The sequence below is a fragment of the Populus euphratica genome, unplaced genomic scaffold (genome assembly GCF_000495115.2).
Source record: "Populus euphratica unplaced genomic scaffold, PopEup_1.0 scaffold58.1, whole genome shotgun sequence".
Classification (NCBI taxonomy): Eukaryota; Viridiplantae; Streptophyta; class Magnoliopsida; order Malpighiales; family Salicaceae; genus Populus; species Populus euphratica.
Genome location: NW_011499864.1, coordinates 1,417,096 through 1,429,306, shown reverse-complemented (window position 1 = coordinate 1,429,306; position 12,211 = coordinate 1,417,096). Strand labels below are relative to the sequence as shown.

At 34.6% G+C, this 12,211-nt stretch overlaps 2 protein-coding genes across 5 annotated transcripts; both read right to left on the bottom strand.

The window, feature by feature from the left end:
• Positions 1-1,142: 1,142 nt before the first annotated feature.
• UREG (urease accessory protein G) lies at positions 1,143-6,141 on the bottom strand. 2 transcript variants are annotated; one of them, XM_011026354.1, is made up of 8 exons: positions 5,985-6,141; positions 4,235-4,330; positions 3,956-4,138; positions 3,808-3,868; positions 3,135-3,336; positions 2,720-2,841; positions 2,494-2,598; positions 1,143-1,211 (listed from the first exon to the last, which is right to left on the bottom strand). In XM_011026354.1, the coding sequence occupies exons 2-8, from the start codon at positions 4,318-4,320 to the stop codon at positions 1,158-1,160; spliced, it is 813 nt and encodes a 270-aa protein (XP_011024656.1). In that variant the 5' UTR covers positions 4,321-4,330; positions 5,985-6,141; the 3' UTR covers positions 1,143-1,157. The 2 variants fall into 2 exon arrangements, with proteins under 2 accessions (XP_011024656.1, XP_011024655.1); XM_011026353.1 differs by lacking the exon at positions 5,985-6,141 and having other exon boundaries at positions 4,235-4,402.
• Positions 6,142-7,955: 1,814 nt separating this feature from the next.
• On the bottom strand, positions 7,956-11,581 carry LOC105125767 (Pentatricopeptide repeat (PPR) superfamily protein). 3 transcript variants are annotated; one of them, XM_011026357.1, is made up of 4 exons: positions 11,226-11,581; positions 10,155-10,820; positions 9,304-9,710; positions 7,956-8,860 (listed from the first exon to the last, which is right to left on the bottom strand). In XM_011026357.1, the coding sequence occupies exons 2-4, from the start codon at positions 10,566-10,568 to the stop codon at positions 8,146-8,148; spliced, it is 1,536 nt and encodes a 511-aa protein (XP_011024659.1). In that variant the 5' UTR covers positions 10,569-10,820; positions 11,226-11,581; the 3' UTR covers positions 7,956-8,145. The 3 variants fall into 3 exon arrangements, with proteins under 3 accessions (XP_011024659.1, XP_011024658.1, XP_011024660.1); XM_011026356.1 differs by having other exon boundaries at positions 10,155-10,584; XM_011026358.1 differs by having other exon boundaries at positions 10,155-10,584; positions 11,235-11,581.
• Positions 11,582-12,211: the final 630 nt, after the last annotated feature.

The window sequence follows — 12,211 nt, the reverse complement described above, 5'->3', positions numbered from 1 at the left end:
GACATGGAGATGACAGCGATGTAGACCATTTTAATGAATGCAATGGAGTCAAGTGATTTTAATTTCTTTGTATCATGAGATTGCATTATTGAGAGAAAAGGATTTGAGACCATAAGAACTGAGTTTTGTGTTAAGGCTTCACATTAACAAAGCTAAGAACTTAAGAATTGAAGAGAGAATTAAAAGAAGAAAAGAAAATGAGGGAGAAGTAAAAGGGGGGGAGAGAATTAACATCTTACTCTCTAGAAAGATTACCTTTTATTGCCTATTCTCCGAGTATTACACAATTTATTTTTGCATACTACGCTAGCTAACTTCTTGACCATCTAACAAATTTTTAACTGACCTGTAATTACATGGAACCATTAACAATCAGAAATTAACCTTAATAATTGCTTCTATTGTCATTAACAATCACATGTTAAAATTAACCTTAATAAATGCTTCTATTGTCGCACTAGTTATTAAACTACTGCTCATGTCAGTAACCTTTAAACCTTTGATGTATCATTTTGATTTTTGTGTTTTTCTTTGACTGTTAACCTCAGCCCCGAGCATGACCTAAAAAGAACTACATCACACAAGTTGGTTTAAATCAACCAATTTTTTTTTTTTAAATATTTAAGGTATTAAACTTCATTATTTTAAGAAATCCGTGTATATTAAAATAATGAAGTTTAATGCCCTTCTATCAAAGTTCATATTCTTTTATTTATTTTTAATTTAACCCTCATTCTTTTGATTTTTTTCTTGACAGTTTTTTTCTTTTCAATTTAACCCTCCAATTTAAAAAAATTTATGCCCTAATTATAGGGACAAATTGAAAAATTATAAAGCATGTAAGACACATTCTAGCTCTAAACAATAATGAAAGGCGATATAAAAGGTCATGTTACATGGCACCATGCTCTGATAGTTGTATTGATGCTATAGCACAAGGCTTGTTGTGATCGATACATAAAGTAATCAATTATTGCAAATGGATACATTTATTTCAAGCTCTCAACTCATTTCAACTAAACATGCAACACCTTTACTTCTAATAAAGACTCAAGAAAGCACCAAATCAAGTAGCTGATACCAAATTGAGACAGAGACGTGCCAGGTCAACCTTTGGATGCACCAGGTTAATGGCGTTTTTTCCCAGTAGCTACTTCTCAACCTTGTAAAATGTGGTTCACAATTTCCTCTATGCCAAGTCCATGCTTCACCTGCAGGTACATTATGAACAACAAAGGAAATAACCGCAACTTTAAAAGAAGGGTTATAGACATAATTTGTCTCGCTATATAAAGCGCGGCCCACAGCCTGGCAGACCAAAGAATTAAATTGTTCAAGAACCAAAAATATAAGAAGATGACAAGTCCACAAGCATTAGTGTTAACAAGCATTGAATAGATGGATAGGGCAGTGTCTCTGTAACTAAAGGATAGCCTAAACATAAGCCATAAGCGGACGAGAGAACTGTGAAATAACCATCATAAGAGGAAAAAGGCTAGATTCCATAAACAACAGCAGAAAAAAGGAAAGAATATCTTATTGAGGCAGAGCTATTTGTTTCACTAAACATGCCATGACCAATCAGAAGTGGAATGTCCAGCTGTTCACCAGGATGGAAATATACGGATTATGTATATTTCCAAACAAAACAGTAAAATAGATCAATTCATTGTGCATAAATCTGCATAACATTTCTCGTAAGCCTGCATGTTATATGGCAATTGTGATTCACCTATTATGTTGTGTGCGTGCATGAGTGTGTAGACTAGACTTAAAGCCCCAAAAGGCACCATTATAGACCCCCTTTTGACTGTGCAGATGTCATTCTTTTTTAGTAGAAGCGGTGAGGCAGTGTTATGTGCTAGTGATGCTGCATTGTAGGAAGCAACAAAGAAAGGCATGGGAGGAGGAGCGGACAATCTGGACAGGGGATAACATGGTCAAGGGTGAAGACTTGAGCATTGTATAGGGTGGCAACCCTAATTCATTCTGGGGTGCTCCATGAATACTCTAGAGACATGCCCCAATCAGATGGTCGCACATGCAATCCCTCAGCATTGGAGAGACTTGGTGATGGTACCCTCCATTGCTCAAGTTGACCCCTGCCACAACATTCTCAGCTGTCAACACTGTTTACACCATCTCCAACTCTCTCTATTGCATTCTTTCCTGTACTACAACATCACAAGCATACAACAATGCCTCCCTGCTTCTACTTAGAAAGACCCTGTATCACAAGCATGTGGTCTGGCACTTCAAACACAAACTAGGTTGGTGAAATTTGGCATGTTCTTAAGATTCTATCTGTTTGTACTGTTTCTTTTCTTTTCTTTTCTTAGGATGGATCTCCTAATTCAGATCTTTCCTTTTCTTAAAATTGATCTCCTATTCCATCTTGTATCTTCCAAAGCTTTAGACAACAAATTACAAGACTGTCACGAGCTCGCCATAAACAAATGCAATCAAACATGAGAAACAGAGTGCTAAACTGACCTGAGCAAAAACAAATGGCCCTCCATCCCGCATTCTAAGTGCATCACGCTCCATGACAACTAAATCAGCTCCAACTGCTGGTGCAAGGTCAGTCTTGTTGATAACCTAGGATTGTACACAATTAACTCGGACTTCCTGGTAATTTTACATTTCTAAACTTGGCCAACAAGATTGATTATGAGAGATTGGGAACAGAAGAAGCAGCTATGAGAATGAGAAAAAATACAAGGAGATCAGCTTGGGTGATGCCTGGGCCACCTTTCCGAGGAATTTTATCACTGCCAGATACATCTATTATATAGATGATATAGTCAGCCAGTTCCCTGCTGAAGTTGGCAGCCAAATTATCTGCACCATACAAGTTCAAGTAGAGGATTTACTTTTCTGATCAATACATAAGTGTATACAAATAAATTTGTAAGGCAGCAGTACTCTTCTTACTAAAACTCATCCGTCAACATGTTAGAAATAGAACTGCCAAAATTCTTCATCACTATCTAACTTCTGATATCCTAACACGAATAAAAACCACTTGCCTGGAGTAGTATACAATAAAATTAACTTTGATGTTCAGCGATCATCAATTTAATATCAGTTTACAGCCACTTAAATATGTATGGTGGTATTCAGTACTGAGTTACCTCCACCAGATTCACAAAGAAGAAGGTCTGCTTTGAACAAGTTAGAAAGCTCCTCGAGAGGGCCAAGCTTAATGCTGATATCTTCACAAATTGCAGCGTGTGGGCAGCCTCCAGTTTTAACAGCATGGATCCCCTCCTCAGGAAGTGCTCCATGCTTAATCAAGAACTCACCATCCTCTTTTGTGAATATGTCATTTGTTACCTAAAACAAGAGTATAGCTCTTCAGCATTTAATCAATCTACATGACCATGCATTTAAAACGATTAATGATAGAAGAGAACACAAATTATGCCTCATCTGAAAATTTTAGGTGAAAAGCTCTTAGTTGAGCCTGCGTTATATTCTTCTGAAATTTTAGGCAAAAAGCTTTTGGTATAGCAACTTTGAGCCACAGGTATGAGGATCATTTGCAGAGATTAATAGCTGTTTACGAATTAATGTTCTATATATCACCATAAACAAAAGAACAATGAACTCCTTTCAGGGCTAGGCTGCAGCTGCTAATTTGTTGCTTGAGATAAAACAGGGTTCATTAAGCTGGAACGTTTACGTTTAACAAGTTTGACATTCATAATAATCAATAACTTCAAAATCAAATTCAACAAAAAATAAATCTCAAGAACAATTAGCAAAAAAAAAAATCTCAAAATCCCATCTTAGATTATTACTCACAGCAGCAAGACTGTACTTGTCCCGCAATAATTTACACAAAGATAGCATCAAAGCTGTTTTCCTGACCACTACAAAACATAATATTCAATCAGCGATTAACACCTAGAATTAAGTGTAAAAAAAAATAGAAGGGAAGATAGAGAGATACCCAGTACCAACAGGGCCACCAATACCAACAGGGAAAGCTCTTTCATTGAAATCCCTTGTAAGGATTGGTTGTGCTCTCCTGCTAAAGTAGCCAGGAGAGTATATGGGCTCATGTGAATGTGGTGCTAGTCCATCATGGCTATGGTATACCCTCCCATCTGGGCCTACCCTTGATGATGCTTTCCTGCTCAATTATCAAGAATCACACTTGTATAAATATATATTTCAAACCATGAAAAAAACAAGAACAAATGGAATGAAGTGGAGATAAGAATCTTACTCATCATGGGTATGGTTATGCTGATGGTGGTGGTGATCATGGTCATGATGGTGGTGGTCGTGGGTATGGTGATCTTGTGAAGCCATTGACTGAAGTCTGCAAAAGAGTTCGCTGTAGTTGACTAGTGAGGGTACAATATGTAAAACAAGAACACAGGAAATGAACCTCGGTGCTGACAGCTGAGGCACATGGATGGCAATGACAGTGCTAGAGTGTTTAAAAATGATTTTTAAAATTTTTAATTTTTTTTAAATTAATGTTTTTTTTATAATTTTAGATTGTTTTGATTTTAATTTGTTGATATTAAAAATAAATTTTAACAAAATATTATTTTAATATATTTGGTTTCGGGTCTGGATGCACAACTGGGTGTCACTTTCGACTTTGTTTGCAGCTTCCAATTAAACGATTGCAGGAAAAAGTTTGTGGAGGGGGAGAGAGAAGCCATAGTTTTTTCTTTTCTGGGACCATATCACAGCAGCAGCAACAGAGAAAGCAAGATTGTAAAAGCAGAATGAGAGACATCTATATCAGAAAGGTAATGTGACAAAAGCTATCAAACATCAAAATCTCATCACAACAAATTAAGATGTCTTAATATTATATATTCCACTTTGTTCCACAAGTTCAGTGAGCTTCAGAGGCAGTATGACATAAACATGTTTGTGTCCATGAACTGACCCGGTAAATAAGTACTGCATACAAGAAAATATGCAGGAATAGAAATTTATACAGCAGCTTCAAAATCATTTCTTTAAAATAGAAAAAGAATTTAGTGAACATGTATTTAGAGCAATTTTACAGCAGCTTCAAAATAGAAAAAAGGGAACGCAAGAACTTGCATTTAGAGCAACTTTACAGCAATGACTCATGCCATGGAAGTATGAGTGCTGAAAAATAAGCTAGCTAGCCCTCTTGTTGTCCAAAACAGATATTTGATGAATGCCAAAAGGTTATGGTAGAAAATCCATAACATAAAATTCAATTTTTTTAAAACAATCTCCCCTCCACTTAAAGACACAAGAAATAAAGCGTGGATACATGAAATTTCAAAAAATGCTCTTCTTCTCATATAAAATTCTTCTTCGCTATTATAATTTTTTTCTCTGTTCTGACACAAAGCCTGAAGCTTAAAGACATTGTCACTCAACCTATAAACCCTAAGACATCGTTTTAAACAACCCAACTATACAGCAGAGCTACTATGCTATTCTCCTTTACAAGCATCACGAAGCCTCACCATACTTGCACAAGCAAACATGCATCAGGCATCATACGGCAAGCAATCTGGTTCGAACAGGTTAGGTTTCTAATTCCACAACGAAACATAAGTGTGGAGAACAACCTAATTAATGATCACGTAACAACCAAACAAACAGACTTTCCACAACATTCACGTCGACGCAGATAAGCAGCAGAGGCAGAAGTGGGGAAATACATTAGCGCCAACGTTGTTTCAAATTCGCACACAAGCAGCCTCTCAAAAACCTTAAAACCACTATCTTACCAATAAAAGACTCGACCAAACCACGTTACTGCATTAATTCCCCATGCTTACACATACAAACATGGCTCACCTTGATAAATCCTCAAACATTTAATCAAAATGCAGACCAAAAAAGAATTGCCAAATAAACAAACCCTAATTTCGCTTCAAACACGCATAATTTTCAAAAACTCAACATTGCAACCAAGTTCTACGGTTTCCAGAGTAGAAGCAGAATAACTCAAAAGGTAAAGCAATAATCACCTGAATTACGAAATTAATAAGCTAGGGAACGGCTTTGAGGCAATTAGTGACGACCTAATTGCACATTTTCTCTCTCCAAGGGTTTTTTCTTTTTTGGGAAGTCACAAAAAGGAAATGAGATTTGCCCTGAAAGATAACAACTCGTTGGAAATGTTAGCCATGAGAGCGAGCGATTCTGCTTCAAGAGTCACTCCGTCTATAAATCTGTTCTCCATGTTGTTTTTTTCTCGTTTTAATTTTTATTTTTTTTCTTCGTATTCATGTGTGCGCTTGTTTTTATCTTTTCGAAATAGAAGACGGGACTACGCGAGACCTCTCCCTCTCCCTCTCACGTAGTTTTACATTTCAAAATTGTTTTTTTAAAAAAACTAAATTTTTTTATTTTTTATTTTAAATTAATATTTTTCTAAAAGTTATTTTTAAAAATAAAAAATATTATTTTAATATATTTTCAAATAAAAAACATTTTAAAAAATAATTTCAACCATATTTTTAAATACGACCGTAAAGGATTTAGTTATTAAATAAAAAAAACTCCTTGCAAACTATTAAAATATTTTTTATTTTTTATTTTTTTAATATTATTAAGAATTAAACTTTATCATTATTTTTAATTTATTTTTATATAGTTATTTTATTTTCATGATCAAAATAATTGATTTAACAAGCCAATTCAATTTTTTTCTCATTTTCTAATTGATTTAACAAGCCAATTCAATTTTTTTTCTCATTTTCTAATTTTTTTTTAATTTTATCTTTTAATATTTGATTGATTAGAAATTAGATTTTGTGATTTATTTTTATTTGTTTTATATAAATTTCTCCATATCTCGTAACTGAGTCACGAATTTGATAAATTAACTTGAATTTTAATTTTATAATTTAACGTTAGATTTATTGGAGATTGAACTTTATATTTTTTTCAATTTACTTTTTATGAGATTATATCAGTCTAATTACTCGGATTGCGGGTTTAACAAATTAACTCAGTGGACTTGAGTTTTTTTATTCTTCTAATTGACTTTTGTTCTCAATTTAATTTTTAATATTAGGTTAATTGAAAATTAGGCTTTTAAATTTATTTTTTAATTTATTTTTATAAGGTTATTTATGTCTCATGACTCAAATTACGGGTTTGACGGTTAATCCGAGTTAACCGAAACCTTTTTTGATCTTTTTTAATTAATTTTTTAGTTTTAATTTCATCATTGAACATTAAAATTTTATTAGAATTGAGTTTTATAATTTTTTTATAAGATTATTCCAATCAATGACTTAGATCTTGAGTTTGACAAGTTAATTCGATTACCTCAATTTTTCTAATTAACTTTTTCTTATTAATTTTATCATTTAATACTAAATTAATTAGAAATTAAACTTCATGATTTATTTTAATTTATTTTATAAATTTATTCTTATTTTATAATTCAAGTCATAAAAAATTTATTTTAATTTATTTTATAAGTTTATTCTTATTTTATAATTCAAAGTCATAAGTTTGACAAATCAATTTAAATTGACTTTAATCCAGATCCAAGTTATTTTTTTTTATATCTTTTATTAATCAATTTCTTAGTTTCAAATATATTCCTCAACATTAAATTTATTAGAGATAAAATTTTATAATTTTTTTTTCAAATTAATTTTATAAAATTATCAGAATCACAGGATACATTTCAGGCTGATGATTACCAACACAAACAAGTTCTATAAAAAGTGAGGGTTCATGTTGATTTTGGTCGACTTCCAAAAAACCTGCTAACTAGTGCAGCGGTCCTCTTAGATTCTTGTGAGAATGTCTTCCCAACTTGTCTTCTATTGTGTTTAAAAAAACATTTAGGTACGCAGACAAGCACAATCTCTGGTTCTCTCACAAAACTCGTGTACGTCCTCTCCTCTGTTGTCTATCTCATAGCAATTTAATAGTTAGGTATCAACTCCTGAGATCGCATCTAACTCAAGCAGTCTACATTAACTTCGGAATCTTACCCTTCTCTTTCTTTCTTCAAAATCAGTGTACATTACTGACAAAATGCTTACTAATGGAACTTTTTTTGTTTATTTTTTTGTTGAGCAGAATCTGCAGATGCACACACAAAAATTGTATCACATGCGAACAGATTATGGACATGAACACGGGATACAAAGAGAGCGATTCCCATCAAAAATCAGGTTTCTTCTTCTGAGACCGAGTCACCTCAACTGATCCAAGAAGGTTTCGGAGCTCCTTCGCATGGCTAGTCATCCCCTTAATGGAATAAGCTTTAATCATTGTTCTATATGTAACCTTATCAGGCTTACAACCTTTCTCCTCCATCAACTCAAGCACTTCTTTCATCTCTGCAAAGCATTCCAGCCTACCATATGCATCCACTAAACAATTAAAAAACACAGTATCCAAAGTTACATCTGAATTATCAATGAAACGAAGAACACTCCTGATTTTCTCAGGTTTCCCAGCTTCCCGATAAGCTCGCACTAGAGAGCAAAGTGTAACACAACTTGGCTTGATCCTCTCTGACCGCATTAGCCTAAACAAATACTCCATCTGTTTTAAATCCCCTGCTCGTCCAAATGCATCTATCACCACATTGTACGTAACAATGGTCCACGAGTAGTGGTATCTTTGCATGTATTCCATGACCGCACTCATTTTCTGGTAGTTTCCAGCTTTTCCATAAGAATCCAAGAGAATGTTGAATGTCTTAATATTGGGTTCAATCCCAGCACTCTGAAACTTCTCATAACAATTCTCCATCATTTCCATTTGTCCGCTGCCACCAAAGGCTCTGATTGTTGAGTTCATGGTCCAAACATCAGGCTCACAATCCTGCTGACTCAACATCTCCATTAGTGTTGCTTCCATCTCTGCAAACCTTTTAGAAAGTAGAAATAATGAGTTGCATCTCCACAATGGAGCAGTAATATCACGCTCCATCTGGTTGCCAAAAACACCAAAACCAATTGCTTCCCATATGGATTAGGTGACAAATGCATGAAAGATAAACAAAACCTGCAAAAAATAGCAGCAAAGGTAGCATTGAAGACAATTGCGAAAGAGGGTGCAACACAGAGCTGGAGACAATGGGTAACAACCGTTCAATTATCAGGTGCAAAGTGCCTGCCTTTCTCCTCCCATCTAAAGGAACTCAAATATCCTGAAAAAGTGAGGCAATATTTTTTCCCTGCACTTTGCTTTGATGCTTTCAGTGGACTGGCTCATGGTAAGTTAAAATCAATACTCTTTTCCCATTGCATTCTTGGCAACCAGATGGAGCATCAAAAAACTTAAAGGTACCAAACAGGGTAGCTGAGTTACATTTTTGCTTTGCCATAGGCATCAATGAGAGTATTGTACGTGACTGTGTTGGGTCTGATTCCCAAAGATTCCATGTCAGAAAGCAGCACCTGCACTTTGTCAAAGGCAAAAACTTGGAGGCAGGATTTTATAAGGATTGAATAAGTGTGGACATCAGGTCGGCAATCAGGAGTGTTTTTCATTTCCTCCATAATAGAAAATGCTTTGTCAAAGAGACCACTTCTTCCATAGGCAGACAAAAGAGCCGTGTAGGATTCATGAGTCACAGCACAGCCTTCATCAATCATAGCTTGAAATAGTTGGTGGGCCTTGTCTGGTTGTTTACACTTTCCGAGCATGACAATGAGTTTGACATACATACCAGCATAAGGCCTGTACCATAGCTGCTCTCGAAGTAGTTCAAAAACCTGACCATAATCATCAAGTCCTCTACTTTACTGTGATTGTAGTTCAAACACTAAGAGTAAATATGTTCAACTGGACAAATCACTTTGAAAATAGTTCCATGCCCAAGCACACATATTTTATACAAGAAGGGCAATGGAGGATCAAAAATACAGTTTAGATGGCAATGTAATAAATTCCATGAAACATACAAGCTAAATAAAATTCTCTATGACACAAAAAAGCATAGCCTAGTGGCTTGGTTGACACAAAAAAGCATAGCCTAGTGGCTTGTGTACCCAGTAAAATTTAAAGGTTCCAGCCTCAGTGACTCCAGTTTATTTGGGGGGGGGCACATCTAGCCTAAGACTCAATGGACCTCCCAAGACCACAAAAAATCTCAATAAATAAAAAAAGGCAGAAGACCACAAAATAAATAAATAAACTGAAAGGATAGACCCACCAACCTCGAGAGCAGAAGCCCAGCGCAATGCGGTGATTCTTTCATGAAGAGCTTCAAGGACAGTTTGTGGAAGCAACTTCTTTGAATTAGTAGGACCTCTTTTCTTCTCAATTACAGCTTTAGTAGCCTCTCTTCGCAGAATCACAGATATCGCCTTCTGTGACGCAATTTTCCTGTTAACCTCTTCTTTTCTCTCTTTCTCTTCTTTCTTCTTCAGCTTTTCCCACTCTATTTCCCTTCTCGTCATCTCTCCTCTCTCACTCCTACCTATAGCAACATTATTGTTTGTGGAAGAAGAAGGGAAATTGGATTTGGTTTCGGGTCTGGATGCACAACTCGGTGTCACTTTCAACTTTGTTTGCAGCTTCCAATTAAACGATTGCTGGAACAAGTTTGTGGAAGGGGACAGAGAAGCCATAGTTTTTTTTCCTTTTCTGGGATCATATCACAGCAGCAGCGACAACAGAGAAAGTGAGATTGTAAAAGCATAATGAAAGACATCTATATCAGAAAGGTAACGTGACAAAAGCTATCAAACATCAACATCTCATCACAACAAATTAAGATGTGTTAATATTATATATTCCACCGTTGTTCCACAAGCTCGATGAGCTTCGGAGGCAGAGTATGGCATCAACATGCTTGTGTCCATTGACCCAGTGAATAAGCACTGCATACAAGAAAATATGCAGGAAAAGAAATTTATGCAGCAGCTTCAGAATTATTTCTCCAAAATAGAAAAAGAATAGCGTAAGCATGCATTTAGATCAATTTTACAGCAGCTTCAAAATTATGTCTTCAAAATAAGAAAAAGGAACAAAAGAACTTGCATTTAGAGCAACTTAACAGCAATGCATCACACATTGGAAACATGAGTGCTGAGAAACCATGCTAGACAAAGGTGTAAAATTGAGAAGACATTTAATCAAAACACGGAACAAAAAAAGATTGCCCCGAACAAACAAACCCTAATTTCGCTTCAATCACGCCTGATTTCGAAAATTCAACATGGCACCCCAATTCTAGGGTTTCTAAAGTAGAAGCAAAATTACTGAAAAGGTAAAGCAATAATCACCTGAATTACGATATTGAGAGGCTGGGGCACAACTTGGAGACAACTAGTGACGTCCTGGCCGCACACTTTATCTCTCCGAGCTTTTTTTTTTTAAATTTTTGCAAATCACAAAATCAAAACGAAATGAACTTTGCCATGGAAGTTAACCACTCATTGGAAATGTTAACCATGACAGCATGCCATTCTGCTTCAATAATCCTCTGTCTCCGAATTATCTCCTCTCTGCTATTTTTTATTTCGATAAAAATCTTGGTTACTGAACATGAATGAGTAAAATATACGGGGATACTACAGGACACATCTCTCCAGTAAAAAGTATAAAAAACTCTTATCCTTTTATCATTTGTTTTTGGATAACAACGAGAAGATACTTTCACAACCCAAGTCTGTTTTTTCAAAAAAAAAGAAATCATTTTTTTCATAAAAAATACACGCAATTTTGTTGGCAAATAGATTGACGAGTGATTTAAATGCATACATTTGAGATGGAAAAATTAAGCTGAATCTTTGATAAAATTTGAAACTTAATTGTACCTTGAAAGAACTTGAATGTGATTTAAATACATGCCCGTCTGGGATCTAAAGGGTTGCTCGTTATTGTAGCAGGATCTACTGTTGAGTCCTGCTTGCACCAGAACTTAATCGCGGGAGGTCTTACAAGACCCATTAAAGTTAGATTTTGCTCCCATCAAGATCCAAGATTTTATTTTTTTATACTATAAAAAATATATAAATAGTTGATAGTATTTTTATATTATATAAAAATTAGATAGAGATATTTTTTTATTTGAAATTATGTTTAATTTTTTTATTAAAACATGTTTGTTTTTACCTTTTAAAAATGTTTTAAATAATAATAATAATAATAATAATTTTTTTTGTTTACTTTAAATTAATATTTTTTTTCTTCTTGAATTTTTTTTTAAATAAAAGCATTTGGAAAAATTATAATTCTAATATTGTCGTATTAAAGTTGATGGAGCTCT